Source organism: Eupeodes corollae, chromosome 3 (genome assembly GCF_945859685.1).
Source record: "Eupeodes corollae chromosome 3, idEupCoro1.1, whole genome shotgun sequence".
Taxonomy (NCBI): Eukaryota; Metazoa; Arthropoda; class Insecta; order Diptera; family Syrphidae; genus Eupeodes; species Eupeodes corollae.
This window is the reverse complement of record NC_079149.1, coordinates 66,184,382-66,199,066: the sequence shown is the minus strand read 5'-3', so window position 1 is coordinate 66,199,066 and position 14,685 is coordinate 66,184,382. Positions and strand designations below refer to the sequence as shown.

General features: G+C 34.4%; 1 protein-coding gene across 4 annotated transcripts; it reads left to right on the top strand.

The window, feature by feature from the left end:
- The first annotated feature begins 2,814 nt into the window (after positions 1-2,814).
- Positions 2,815-14,068, top strand: LOC129951013 (UPF0764 protein C16orf89 homolog). 4 transcript variants are annotated; one of them, XM_056062999.1, is made up of 7 exons: positions 2,815-2,874; positions 3,052-4,038; positions 4,106-4,234; positions 4,342-4,482; positions 4,561-4,669; positions 13,443-13,612; positions 13,687-14,068. In XM_056062999.1, exons 2-7 carry the CDS (start codon positions 3,852-3,854, stop codon positions 13,896-13,898), a joined length of 948 nt encoding a protein of 315 aa, XP_055918974.1. In that variant the 5' UTR covers positions 2,815-2,874; positions 3,052-3,851; the 3' UTR covers positions 13,899-14,068. The 4 variants fall into 4 exon arrangements, with proteins under 4 accessions (XP_055918974.1, XP_055918973.1, XP_055918977.1 ...); XM_056062998.1 differs by having other exon boundaries at positions 2,833-2,983; XM_056063002.1 differs by having other exon boundaries at positions 2,836-2,983; positions 4,110-4,234; positions 13,687-14,067.
- The last annotated feature ends 617 nt before the right edge of the window (positions 14,069-14,685 follow it).

Genomic DNA, 14,685 nt, shown 5'->3' with positions numbered 1-14,685 from the left:
GGTCTGATACAGGATAGATTGGCAGTTCCGTTAATCTACCACGTCAGACGAAGAACCGTGGATAGGCGACTCCTGTACAATCGGGACGTCATGGCACAAGGCGGAGCAGAGCTCCTTCGGTTCAGTAGGGCTGTGTCCGAACGGGACCGAACTGATAGGGTGAAGCAGGAGAACCAGTTTTGGTGGCTTCAATCGGCACTTGATAGTGGGTAGTTGGGATGGGGTTTTAAGCCTTGGCCGGCTTACATACTTGTTTTATAGTTTTAGGGTTTAGTTTTAAGAAGAATAGGCATGGTGGCACAAAAAAAAAAAATACAAAAAAAAAAAAAAACTAAAGAAATTAAAAAAAAAAAAAAAAAAAAAAAACAAACAAAAAAAAAAATACAAAAAAATTAAAAAACGTACAAAAAAGACAGTAAAATATAATAACGAAAACGTTAGATTTGCTGCTGTGGTTGTTCTAGTTTTAAGTAGTTTATAGGTAGAATAGGTAGTTTAAGTTAGTTTTAAGTTTTATTTAAGGACCTAACTTTAAGTAGTTTTTTAAGTAAAAATAAAAAAGGACCTTGATATTAGTTTTTTCTCATAATTTTCTAATAAATACAAAATAAATAAAATTAAAATGAAGTAAAATAGATCTTAGGGCCGAAAGGCATTAGTTTTAAGTATTATAGTTTAACTTAGAGTGTCCGTATGGGACCATTAAGTTAGTTGTAAGTTATGGATAATTAGGCTAGTTTTATGAATTTTTGTCTAGCTTTAAGATAGGTTTAAGATTGAATTAAATAAAAAATGAATTTGAAAAAAAAAAAAAAAAAGTGCGATGAACTGTCATGCCAGAGGTCTTGGGTTCGAACCCTGCCTGTGCCTTCTAAAGTCTTTTTCACGAGTACTGCCTCTAGCGAGGAATTGACAAATTCTCCAAGAATAATTCTTGTCATCAAAAAGTGCTTTAGGTCCCCTCCATTCCTAACAACAGTACTCGCACACAGGAATGGTTGAGAGTTGTAAGTCACTAGGCCCTTGTTCCCAACGGACTGTTGCACCACGCAATTTATTTATTTATTTATTTGAATAAGAACGTAAGGCGTTTAACTAAAACATTACTACCCTTTTTTAATACTATCGGGGGAATACCATCGGGACCGGCTGAGCAGTCATCATTCATAAAAGATCAAGGACCGTACTCTGTAGCACAGGGATGAGACTACAGCTAATTTGCGAAAAGGAGTGAGGATTATAAAAATATACTTCAAATGACTCATTTAAATTTGTTGCAAAAGCGTTACAGGTATCAATAGTTTTATATAACGGAAGGTTCTTGTAATTAAGTCAACTGGAAAGGCATCTGATTTTTTCTTAAGTTTACAAGTTTCCAAATTTGTTAGAATTTTCTTTCAAGCATATACAAAATTAGAAAGAGACTTAAATTGATTAAAGAGTTCAACATAAAAGAGAAGTTGATTGGAAACAGAGTTTTGAGATACGTTTTCCATGCCTTATTTCTTTTGTTACGCAGTAAACGCAATTCTTTCGTGTACCAAGGATGGCTAAAGTTTATGCTTCTTGATTTCCTCAAGGGTACATTTTTTTCAAAACAATATTTAAGTTAAAAAGTTGAAACTGATTCGTCAATGTTAGAAAATGTTAATGTATCAGCTATTCCAGAAATGGTTAAATCTTCAGACAACTGCTGGAAATAAGTTCTTCTGAAATCAAAATTGTAGATATAAGCAATCAAAAGAATTACTGTGTTCAGTGAGGTGATTACTTAAGTCAAAAAAAATGTCCATAGGGGGATGATATTGATCAAAGTTAGTAATTCCTGATCTAGATTGTAGAACAAGAGTACTAATAGCGTCAGAAGAAAAGGCTAAATCGAAAATTCCATTTTTTGAGTTTTTAATACAGCTTGTTAGCTGTAACCCAGTAAGGGATAAAGATAGTTCTATTTGTGAAGAAGAAGAAGAGGCTTCAAGGCAGGATTCGTCTTCGGATTTAATCCAGTCAATGTGTGGTAAATTAAAATCAGCTAGAAGTAAAATATTGGTGTCAGAGCTGGACAAATTTATAAGATAGTCTTATGCCAAGGAGAGATCGTTATAAACAGACTCCAAACTTTTTGGAGGAATGTAGACGTTTTAAATGAAAATAGTCTTAGTCTGTACCATTATCTTAACACATATCAGTTCAATTGATAATTCAAATGGAAAAGATCCAAAAGAAGAGAAATATCTAGTAACCTTTAATGAAATGTTACTAGTCCGATATTCTGTATTCCAATGTATGATTTATGCTTCCACTATGGAACGACAATCCAAAGATTGTATCTAAATTCTTTCCAGAATTAGGGACAAAACACAAATTCAAAAGTCAAAATTAAATAAAGCCTTTTTTAATAAAAATAATTAATATATGTATATATAATATTGGACTCTTCAGTTCTGTTGCAAAATTTTTACCCATCTCAAAACTATTACACAATGTAGGCTACATCATGGATTATATATATAGTTATTGTTTTAAATTCAAATAACAGATCTTGTTTGTTTAATTTCTCAAGAAACATACAATATACTATACGTTTTTGTTTGTTCTCACTAATCCTAATTGCGCAGAATGTACTCTTATAATAGTGGTTAAACCACGGAAATGCAACCCCCAGGCATTTAAGCGTTTTCATACCTCACGAAACCCTTTGTAGTGGGTATCAAACGCTTAAAATAAACTTTTTTATTGATTTATTCAAGGGAGGAGAACGACTATGCTTTAACATTTTAATGGTGCTTGCACGTTATTTCACATAGTAGGTAAGGTACATGCAGGGTGCCACTACCAAGTTCTATTCATTCTCTTGAAATACAAACACTATAGGTACGTTCCTACGATATGAATGCATTAAACAAACTTTTTCTCAAAAACCTTAAGCACCATATTTTCCGCGTTCAAAGTTGTATTATGTCACTCAAACGTTGAATAAAAGGTGCGAGAGAACATTCTATTATTGCCATATTTATAGTATATATATTTTCTTCCTTATTCCTTTCACAGTCCTCAAAATATCATTTCTATTTCTGGCACAAGAAGGTTGGTTAGGGCCAGCAGCAGAAGTATAGGAACTGCAGCAACAGCACCATCACCATCACCAACACACAAAATCAAAATCAAAAAACCACCAAGCGTTTGCTTTTAGCGAAAATGCATACTGCATTTTCTATGAAAGGATCTCTTAGCAGGCTAACAAAAGCACTCAACCAATGCAAGTGCAAATAGTAAATCTCGTGAATGTGCATAGTGAATGATGGTGTCAGGAAGGCTATGTATACGAACGCCCAACAGGAAAAGGATGCATTTTTCGATATGGACTCTTACACGAAAAAATGTGTGACACAAAGAGCCCATGGTTCGTTCCACTCACTACTGCTGCAGATACAAATCTGAAGCTATTTAAAAATTCAATCTATAGCCTTGCCACAACATTGAATTGAATTGAATAATACGAATAGGTATATAAGATGATAGAGGATGGTATGTACAATTTACATACCTACATATATCCCGGAACTGGGCTTCACTTAAGAAGGACACCTATACTCCTACGTGCGAACACAATTTCATGAATAGCTAAGTTGTCGAATAGTCCAAGGAAACATCATCATTTGTGGAGCACGCAGCGGAATCATTAAATTTATTAGGAAGAGCAAATTTATTTCAATTATCCCTGCTCTAAGGGATAAGGCGTGCGCGTTGGAACGTTAAGTTTATTTGTCTTTCAACTTTCATTCACTGTTTGTCTATCGAAGTCGAAGGGTATACCATACCTACTATCTACTAATAGTTTACAGTTTGAAATGCTCTGTCGCTTCCTCATTGTTTGGTTCGGGTGGATTTGTGTGTGCCTGTTAATAATGTCTCCCGAGACCAAGTGCATTGATATCGCGAAAAGTTTGACAAAACTCTTGGATAACTTCAAGGATGCAAGTTATCTACCAAGGGATGTGCACTTCGGCTTGAATTTAGCCTTCAAATTACTATCGGGTATAGTATAGTTGTCTTGTATATTTTATCAAAAATTATTTCGATTTAAAAACAAGAAACTGTTAAGGAAGCGCTTTGGCAGCAAAACCCTCTGGCGACATGGATCGAAATGAGTTTTATTGGAAAACTTTAGAGTATTTGAAAGTTCTGAAGAGCAGCAGCCACACTCGAAATATTTCAGTGAACGATGAAATAAGTGAGCAACCAACTTACCAAAGACGACATTGTCGTCCTCCTTTCTTTGAACTCTGCCACACAGAACAAAAATAAAATCGAATAAAATAAAATATAAAACTTTTGTAGTCTTGCAAAGTATTTCGGAAAATTCTGAAGTGTGGCAACGTACTATTAAACACCGACATTTGGATGAGGGGAACTTTAAGGACACGTTCTCGGTCTATGAATGGATTGTAGACAAGGGACATCCGACAGCTTTAGATTCAGGTAAAAATATGTATAATTTAATGTGTTGACGCATCTCGATTTTTGTTATTGTGATGTGTCTCTTATGCCTTGTTGCAGATAGGTGTATAGGCCAGTTGGGTTCAACTAAAACATGTGTAATTAGTTCGAAGTGTGTGTCAATGATGATTTCCCAAGAACAAGCATATGGCTACCATAAAACCCATCAGTAAGTATTCAAAAATAGTTGTTAAACCTTATTTTAAAGTTGTCTCTATATTCTTATACACGTACATATATTTATTTTGATTCTTGAAAGAAATGTATTGATTTATTGAGCAGCATGTCATAATGTAAGCATTTTTCTGAAATAAAGTGAGTTTTTTTGGTACAAAACGATCCGCAGTAGCTAGATTTTTGTATTTAAAAATTGGTACAACTGAAAGAAAATCTGTCAAAATGTTTGAAGAAATAAGTTCTCGCGTACCAAACCTCTTTATTTGTGGTAAAATATACATTAATCTTCTTCAACCTTCATCAAATTGTTTTAAAATATCATATATAAATTCCCTAGAACTCTCCTTAATTAATAATACTGAACCAACTCACTTCTTTCTTAACTGCGCACCATCGTTGATTGATGTTTTCCTTCCTAGTGATGAAAATTTTGTTAAATTTTATAGTCAATATTTTCAATGCTTGACTCAAATTTAGATACAAAATCGCAGGTCTCTTTCCAGTATAGTGATTTTCGAAATATTAATGTTGAAAACTTATTTAACGAATGTATGTCGATAAAATATCAAATTAAATAATTTACATCAGTAATTAAGGATATATTTTTAACAATCATGTTACATTAAAAACGTGTCATATAAAATCTCGAAGTTGTACTTGGCTCTCTGCGGATATTAAGGATAGAGATGTCTCATACCGACGTTGGAGACGTTTTGGTTGTCCAGAAATGCTCCTCAGCTTTAAAGGGTAACGTAATTCTGTATAACGAATTTAATCAAAATTGCGAAATACAAATTTTATAACAACAAGTTTAACTCAGATCGGCCGTCAAAGTTTTTTTGGAAGGAAGTTAAGAATATTGGTTTGAGAAAAGATGTTCAATCTTGTGATGATAATATTGATTTGGAAGGTTTGAATGTTAAATTCTCTACTCCACAAACCAAATTCTTTGAAATGTCTTCTAAACGTACAGAGAATGATACTACTAACGCCTTTTCGGTAAGTGCCGTAGATGGTTATCAGGTAGGTAAAGCAATTTCCTCCATAAAATTTAAATGCACCGGACTTGACAATATTTATAGTCACTTTATTAAAATCCTCCTACCCTTCCTACTTTCCACATAACGCACATATTCAACACCATTATAATGACATCTACATATCCCATCCTATGGAAGACATCGAAAATTATCCCTTTCCTAAAACAAGAAAAGAAAAAGGAATATAGAACGATAGCTATCCTATCTTTTCTAAAAGTTTTTGAAAGTCTGATAAGTAACCCCATAAAATATTATATTAAAGACAAGCAATTATTGAATCCTTTGCAATCTGGATTTCGGTCTGGACATATAGTTGTGTTTCAGCTTTGCTCAACGTATCTGATGACATAAGACATGCTAGACAATACATTTACAACTGTGATAACCTTACTTGACTTTTCAAAGGCATTTGACTGTGTAAACCATAATCTTCTCTGTTATAATTTGACGACCCTATTAAGCTTCTCTGACACAACTAAAAAACTTATTTACTCATATGTGAGGCATCGTTTGCAAGCCGTGTATTGTAATGGTAGAATGTCCTCGATCCTCCCTGTTAATAATGGTGTTCCCCAAGGATCAATCCTTGGACCTTTACTGTTTTCATTGTTCATTAATTGCCTGCCCTCTGTTTTGTCTCACTGTCAGTTTCATATCTATGCAGATGATGTCCAATTATATATTAGTTTTCCTGAGATGATGCTTAAGGATGCAATATCTGAAATTAACATTGATTTATGATTGGTCGACACGGAACGGACTTAAACTCAATCCTGAAAAAACGAAAGTTCTTCCAATTTCAATAAACAAACCAAACCCAGATTATTTCCCTCCCGTTATGTTGAATAATTGTATTATTGAACATGTTGCCCAAGTTAGAAATTTAGGTTTGGTCTTTAACAACAGGTTAACTTGGAATAACCATGTCGATACAGTTGTGTCAAAGATTTATGCTTAACTTAGAGGACTATCTGTTACTAAATCCGTACTACCTACCCATATTAAATTAAAGCTGGTAAAAGCACTTGTTCTACCTATAATAACATACGGGTGTTAGCTGTTTGCTGATCTTGATTCTCAATCAGCTCACGAACTAAAGGTGGCATTTAATGCTATAGCTCGGTTTGTTTTTAACCTACGTAGGTTCGATAATGTCTCTTTTCAAGCTCGTTTTAAATTGCCATCTGGTAGCTTTCTTCATATATTGTTGTTGTATTTTACTATTCAAATTCATGCTGTTAGACTGTGGAATAACCTTCCCAGTCACATGAGGTCTAAAATCGAAAACAGAAAGTTTCAAGCAATTTGTTTTGAATATTTCTCAAACTTGAACTGAACATACTTTTAAATTAACCATTTTTCAATTTTATTTTCCTTGCGTCTTGATTCAGATAACTTTTAATTAACATTTCTTTTTTTTTGTTCTAAGATCTTTAATTATTAATTTTAGTCCATTTTTGTCATAATTTTGTTCTCACACGTTTGTAAACATTTCTTTTGTTAATTGTATCTTAAATCAATATTTCATATCCTGTACTATTTATAAGTTTAACTTGATGAACAGCTGACATACAAGTAACTAAATATCAAATAGAATAATAATTTAAAAAAAAAACTCACAAATAGAAGAAAGTTTTGTGAAAATCAAAAGTTAAAATTAACTTAGCAAAAAAAAAACTAACTAAAACTAATAAAATGGACAATATTCAAGAAGAAATGGTAAGAAAACGTCTGGAAATTGAGATTCTTTAAAAATAGTTCATTTAACCAATGCAGATTTGACATAAAATAAAACTTCAAGAAGGGGTTTTGTTCGTAGTCTACTACATTAACATGTGATATTAAAGCGAGCTCGAAGCTCACCTCAATTCTTCATATAACTGAATCGAGTTGAAATGAGCTTTATTTGACTATTTAAAATTTGTGAAGAAAAACCTGTGTAGAGGAGTTGGTTTTACAGATAATGCATCATGTGTGTACAAAGAATATAGTTTTGTTTTAATCAAAATTAAAAAAAATTGCACATGTAGTAACTAGTAGGTAGCATATTCTTATATGGTGTTGAACTATTCGGTTCTTCATTTTTTAACACGAATCAAACTATCTCACTTGCACTTCATAACAAACATCGAAACACCATTTGCATTTTAGAAAATGCTGTCAAACTTAATCATTTTAAAATCTTCTTGTGCGGTTGAAACACCAAAAAGATTTATTAATCTAAACTGAAATAAACTTTTGGTGGAAACATATCAAAACTTAATTATCTTTTCTATTGTTTTTTCTTGCAAAATAAGCCCAGTTAGTTCATTTTCATTAACAAAACTAAACAATATCAACAGTAACAGATTGATTTGTTCCCCAATGGAAAACACATGATTCCAAATGCACAACTACTCAAAGAACACAGCCATCGAGAAACAAATTAAATATCAATCGTACCAACATTTGAGAACGAAATCACATACATATAGAGTATAGACCTTTTTCACACGAGACAGTTTCGTCCGTACGGTTAAAATCCGTACGAACTTTGTTTTCACACATAACGTATTTTCCACGTGAATCGTCTACGTTTGGTTATATGTTAGATATTTTTCTTTAAAAAATCTTCTTTTGTGAATGCGTTCACGTAGTCACGTACGCCACTGATAAGACTGCGAAGGCACTTGTCGCCGTATTTTTCAGTCGTTGAGACGGCTGTTTTGAATCTTCCGCACGGAAAAAAACCATCTCCGTCCAGTGTAAAAGCTTTGGTTAACTTTATTAGTTTACTATTAATGGCTCACGGATAAAAGCCGTACGGATTTTAACCGTACGGACGAAACCGTCTCGTGTGAAAGAGGCCATACTATTGATAGATTTTCCAACAAAACACGGCTATTGTGTAGTTGCTAACTACATTCGGTAGTTGTAATTTTTTGCTGAATTGTTTGCGTTATTGAAAAATTAAATTTCCGTAATTTTTATTTTCGCAAATAGGTGAATAAAAGTTTCTTACGAACAAAATAATGTTCGATAGTTTGAAATCTTCTGAATTGGGTTTGATTCAAGTTTCGAACCTTAACATTTTCCAAGATATACTTTTACAACCACTATACGTTCGGAATTTTTAGCAACCTATTTTTGAAACAAAACAAAATTACTGGAATTTAAGTTGTTGGTATTTTTGTATTGTTCCCAAAAACAAAGAGATCCAATTACATGAAAGACATATAACAATAAACAGGCTAATTTTTTAGAAAACTTAAAAATATATAAACTTAATGGAAACATTTTTAGCGTCAGAGCAACTGAAATATAGTATATCAAAATCAACCATTGCCACAAAGGTGCACCAAAAAAGCTGAACAATAGGAATTTCAATTGTTTTATGCAACCAATTCCCAAAATATTCTGCAAATAGGATATAGTTTTATACTCTCTTTAAAAAAATGGCTTAAATTTGGGTGTATTCTTATACACTTTTTATATTTAATCATATATTTAATTTCTTTCCATTTTTTTTGTGCGTATTGCGTCAGTTTTTGGATTATAACTTTCCTCATAGCAACGTCACGTTTTACCCCGTGACTTGTCTGTGAGTGCGTATAAGAACTGTTGTTTAATGATTTATGATATCGGGAAGTTCAATATCTCAGTCCATCTTTGTATAATAGTCCTGTTTTCAAGGACATTGCTTTTTGTAAGGAATTGAAAAAGCAACCAATAGTAATTTTAGTCATGAGTAGATTTTTCTTAGAATCATTTTACTTCCAGAACAATCCTGGATCCCCTCTGTTTCCGGTGTAAAAAGCGTTAAGACATTGTGGCAGGTGAAGGTAACTATAGGTCACGATGGAAAGGAATTAATCTTTTTTGAATGAAATCTTTCATGAATTAAATATTAAATTTTGTACTTTTGAATTCACTAAGCGATAAGAATATCTAATGCTGCACTCACTTGAATTTAATGAACACTGCGATCTGTAAAAAAATGCTTGCAATCATTTGAATTAAATTTCATTAATTAAAAGAATTCTTCTACAATTTCTGCATTCTGCATAATTTCTAAGGATTGCGAAGATTTCAAGTGAATGTGAAGTCTTGACCAAAGAACACAATGATTTCAAAAGCAAAAGTATCAAAAGACTGTAATCATTTGCATCCTAGAGCAGTTGATTCTGAGTTTTATGTTGCTATATTTTCAAACTTAAAAGTATTTGATCAAGACCGAATTATTAAAATTTTTGTTAGTAAATATTTAAATATCCATGTTTTGTGAAGATGAACGTACAACCAATATTTTATTATTTCACAGTTTGTCTTCTTACATTTATTTCGAGAGGATCAAACCAAACCTAAAAATTAATTTGTGTTACCAAATATCAGTACTTTTTTAAGTCGTCAAAACTTGTACTAATAAATATGTAGTCACATTAAAAAACAAAACAGAATGTAGATTGTTTTTTCTTAATAAAAATTGTGAAATTATCATCCTAACATTAATTGGAAGAAATTCGTATTCATTATTATAAAAGAGTGAAAGCTATTTGGACAATGTTCACTTTCGACATTTGGCAAATTAAAACCAATCATAAAACGAAACACTCCTCAACAACGCATTGACATTTTTAAAATTTATTACAAAAATGGTAACATTATTGCACTAAATTACTTACTTAAGTTGGCGTTACACTTTTGTTGAACTAGGGCCTCACCCAACAAACTAGCTTGGTCCTAGCGCTCTACGTGATGCAGCCATCTTAGTCGTTGGACTTTTACCCTTCTGGCTAAGTCTACGTCGCTGTACAGGCAGTACAGCTTTTTGTTAAATCTTATCCTCCACTCCCCTTCGATGTATACGGGACCGTAGATCACATGAAGAACTTTTCTCTCGAAAAGACCGTTAACCCCATTTTTTCAACCTCTCCCTCAATACTCGCTGAGTCCTTCCGATTATGTCAATGTCATCAGCATATGCTAGTAATTGGACTTGAAATAATAATCCTGCATAAACGGACGAATTTCGCAGGGATGCCAAAACTAGATATGGCTCTATACAGCTCGTCCCTGTAGATGCTGTCATATGCGGCCTTGAATCGATGAAAAGATGGTGGGTGGTTATTTGGTGTTCTTGGTTTTTTCCAGATCCTGGACCACACTGACAAGGTTCTATCAGGTTGTTGACGATGGGCCTTAGACGTTCACTATTACGGCAGAAAAGATTTTGTAGGCGATGTTAAGAAGACCGATTCCTCTATAAATGGTGCAGTTTAGAGGGTCTCCTTTTTTCAGGATCGGGCAAACAATACTGAGGTTCCATTCATCGGGCATGATTTCTCCCGACCATATCTTACAGATCAGTTGGTGCTTGCTCCTAACCAACTTATCTCACGCTACTTTAAAGGGTTCGGCATTCAAGCCATCCGCTCCAGCGGTTTTATTAGACTTCAGCTTAGAATTGGCAATCTTTACTCCGTCTAAGCCAGGAGGACGGGATTGTTGGCTTTCGTCGTCTATGTTGAATGGATCATCATCCTGCCTGACAGCGGAATTCTGTTCGTCGTCGCCATTATACAGTCTGCAGAAGTGATCCTTCCATATCCTCAAGATTGACTGCGGTTCCACTATGATGTTTCCACTTTCGTCTTTGCAGCCTTCGGTCTATCCTTGTTGGTGGCTGCTTGAAACTGCACATCAGAGGCGGCTTCTCTGATTGCATCTTGGCAATGTTGCCACTGGTTTTTGACACATTGTGTTGGCGACAGAGAGCTTCGAGACAGGTTACTCGTAACTCGGTCGGAAAAGTATTTGGCGATCTCTGGGGATTGTAGCCGTTCGACATTGTACCTTCTCCCAGCACCTTCCTGTTTGCCTTGTGTCTGAAAACCCGAAGTGCTTCCTTGGATTCAACGAGGTAGTGGTCCGAGTCGATGTTAGCTCCTCGGAAAGTTCAGGGACATCCATGATGCTGAAAGCGTGTCTGTCAACCATCGCAATATGGTCAATCTGGTTGACGGTAGATTTATCTGGAGAACTCCAAGTTCCTTTGTGGATGTTGAGCTGTGGAAAACCCGAACTGGCTACCATGGCGTTTCACCCCGCAGCAAAATCTATGAGCGTGAATCCGTTGTCGGAAGTGTCGTCGGGCAAGTTGTTTTTCCCGATTATTCGACCAAAGATGGCTTCCCTTCCTAGCTTGGCATTAAAATCGCCCAGGACATTTTTAATTTCGTAGCTAGGACACTGCTCATATGTTTTGTCTAAGAGCTCGAAGAACATATCTTTGGTGTTGTCATTTTTCTCTTCTGTGGGGGCGTGAGTGCATATCAGGCTAATGTTGCCGAATTTAGCCTTGATGCGTATGGTCAGGAGGCACTTGTTGATGCACCTATAGTTCAAGACTTTTTGCTTAAGTCTGGTTCCAATGACAAAGCCGCATCCAAATAAGCGCTGTTGGTTTTCGCGGTAACAGTCACCATAGTAAATATCGCAGTTTTTCATCCTCATTTTGCCCGGCCCATCCCATCGTATTTCCTGGATGGCGGTGATGACTCCTTTATATCAGTCTTAAGCCTCCGCTGATTCTTCGGCTGCACGTGGTCTAACATTCTACGTGCATATCCGAAGTTGTCCTTATTTCGTTTGCGTGGGTTGTCAACAGTGAATCCGTCCGTATCCGAGGCTTGTTGGTGCTTCGCCAACTAAGGTATTTTTTACGTGGTCAGGAAGTGAACCCGACAGCACAACCCCAACCTGGAGGGCCAGATCCTAAGCATTACTCCAAAGACGGGGAGCTAGATAAACCGCTCCTTATAGGCCTGGGCTCTGAATAATTCGTAGAAGCTCTATAAGGTGATCACTAGGCATTTCAACCTTATTGGAACTATAGACGCCACCGTTGATTCCATATCGAGAATTCATCTGCTGTCGTCCGGATAAAGGAGAGGTGCCTTAGTGAAAACACCTCTTCCCCTCTCTTTTGTGTTGCCCCGACAACTTTCCACTGGGATGGAAACCCAATCTCTAGTTGAGGTACTAGGCACCCGATGTTCACCACAGGAAGGTGAGAGTAATAGTTGATAGACAGAGGTGGGCTTTGAGAAAAACCTGTGGACGCTTGTGTCCTCTTGAATGCACATGTCTACCATTTGAACATCATTTTACCCCTAGAGTGTAATATGTGCAACCTATCAGAAAGAGAGGATTCTGTTCACTTCGTGGGAAAATGCCCCATTCTCAGAAAAATCAGAAGGAATGTATTCAGAAAAGACTTTTTATCGGAAGACCAAGTGATAAGTTTATTGAATGAAACGAATGTTGTCAAACTTTACGAATTTTGCAAAACTGCGTTTAGAAATAGAAATGCTATAATGAACGAACATTTCTGATTGTTTTTCTTTTCACTGTTTTTTAAATTATTTGTTATAATTATTTGTTATATAATCATGAACTGTAGTTAAAAAATTATTAATACCTTATTTTAATATTGAAAAGTAATTATACTAAGGGCTTTTTACATTCATTGTGTTTTGTTGTCAATCTGACACATGGCAATCACCATGCCACAATGACTTTTATTAACATTTTTGGGGTGTAATGTTAATTTTATTTTAATTCAATAAAATCTGTATCTATCTACATATTTAAATATTATAAAATAACACCAATGTACTTTTATTTCAAAATACAAAAATATTACCTTTTTGCTTCTAACATTAATATCATTTTCAATAATTTCAGGTTGTTATTTCTTCTTTTTATGTTGTTAAAGGGTTGCTCAAACTACTTACCACACAACAAGTCAATTGACGTTATAATTGCAGAAAAGTGTTCTGACATTTATCATGAACAAATGATTTTGTTATCATCTGGTGTACCCAATGACTACAAGGATTTATTCATAGAACAAAGTAAGTTCAATTTTTAAAGGTTTTGTACTATGTTAAATTTGTATTTTAATGTTATAAACATTATTAACATCTAGGTTTGTTTTGTGGAATCGTGGGATATTCGGAGTTTTTGGCAATAGCTCAATTGAAATCAATACCTTTGTGGCAATCAACTAATGGATGCTTTAAAACTGGCTCTGAAAGCTTCGAAAACAAAAATCCAGCATGCATGAACCATATAAATAGTTTAGGACTTGCTCTATACTCAAATATCATTTCAAAGTTCAGTGATGATCAGCTGACATAATTATGTAACATATTTGGATGAAAACAATGCAAACAGAATCCTTAACCTTAGAACCCTACAAATGGTTCTGTGTCGGCCTTTTTAACAAGGAAAAACACTCATCTGTGGAAACCATTAAATTAATGTGTGTGCCAAATGTGTTAAAAACACGTTTCAATAAAAATTGTGTGTTATTCTACTTAAATATTAGTTAAATTAAATAAAATATGTATTAAAAATATAAAAAGACTTTTATTTAACCCTGGATGGTTATGCATTTTTAACGCACACTAAGGATATGCTTAGTCGAATCGACGAAGTTCATCTTAAAACACCCCTACTGCTAAAACTTCGGTAAACTTTTTGTTGATATTTTTAAATAAAGTCTATAGACATGTTTTTTAACAAAATATCTTGAAATAAAATACAGAGTGCCCTGGCACACAGTGGACAAGTCTTCTGCAAATGTGGGTAGAGCTTAAGGTTTAAATACACAGATCATTAATTAAAGCCAACAAAACAATAATTAGTCTTTTGTTGTTGGTGTCCAGTTCCACAAATTTGAGTTCAATCAAAACAATTCTGGAGGAGCAAAAGTGCGATAGTTTTTCAAAAAAATACAGATAGGCAAATTAACTCGCGGATATTTTTTGAGTGAAAATCAATAACTCAGGTTTACCTTTGAAATTAGGCCCAGTAAGTTCTAGTTTCTTTCAGACACATTAACACTGACGAAAATATTACCTAGAAGAAAAATATAAGAACGCCTTTGTATCTCAAATAAGGGAAGTTTTGCTAGATGTGAAGA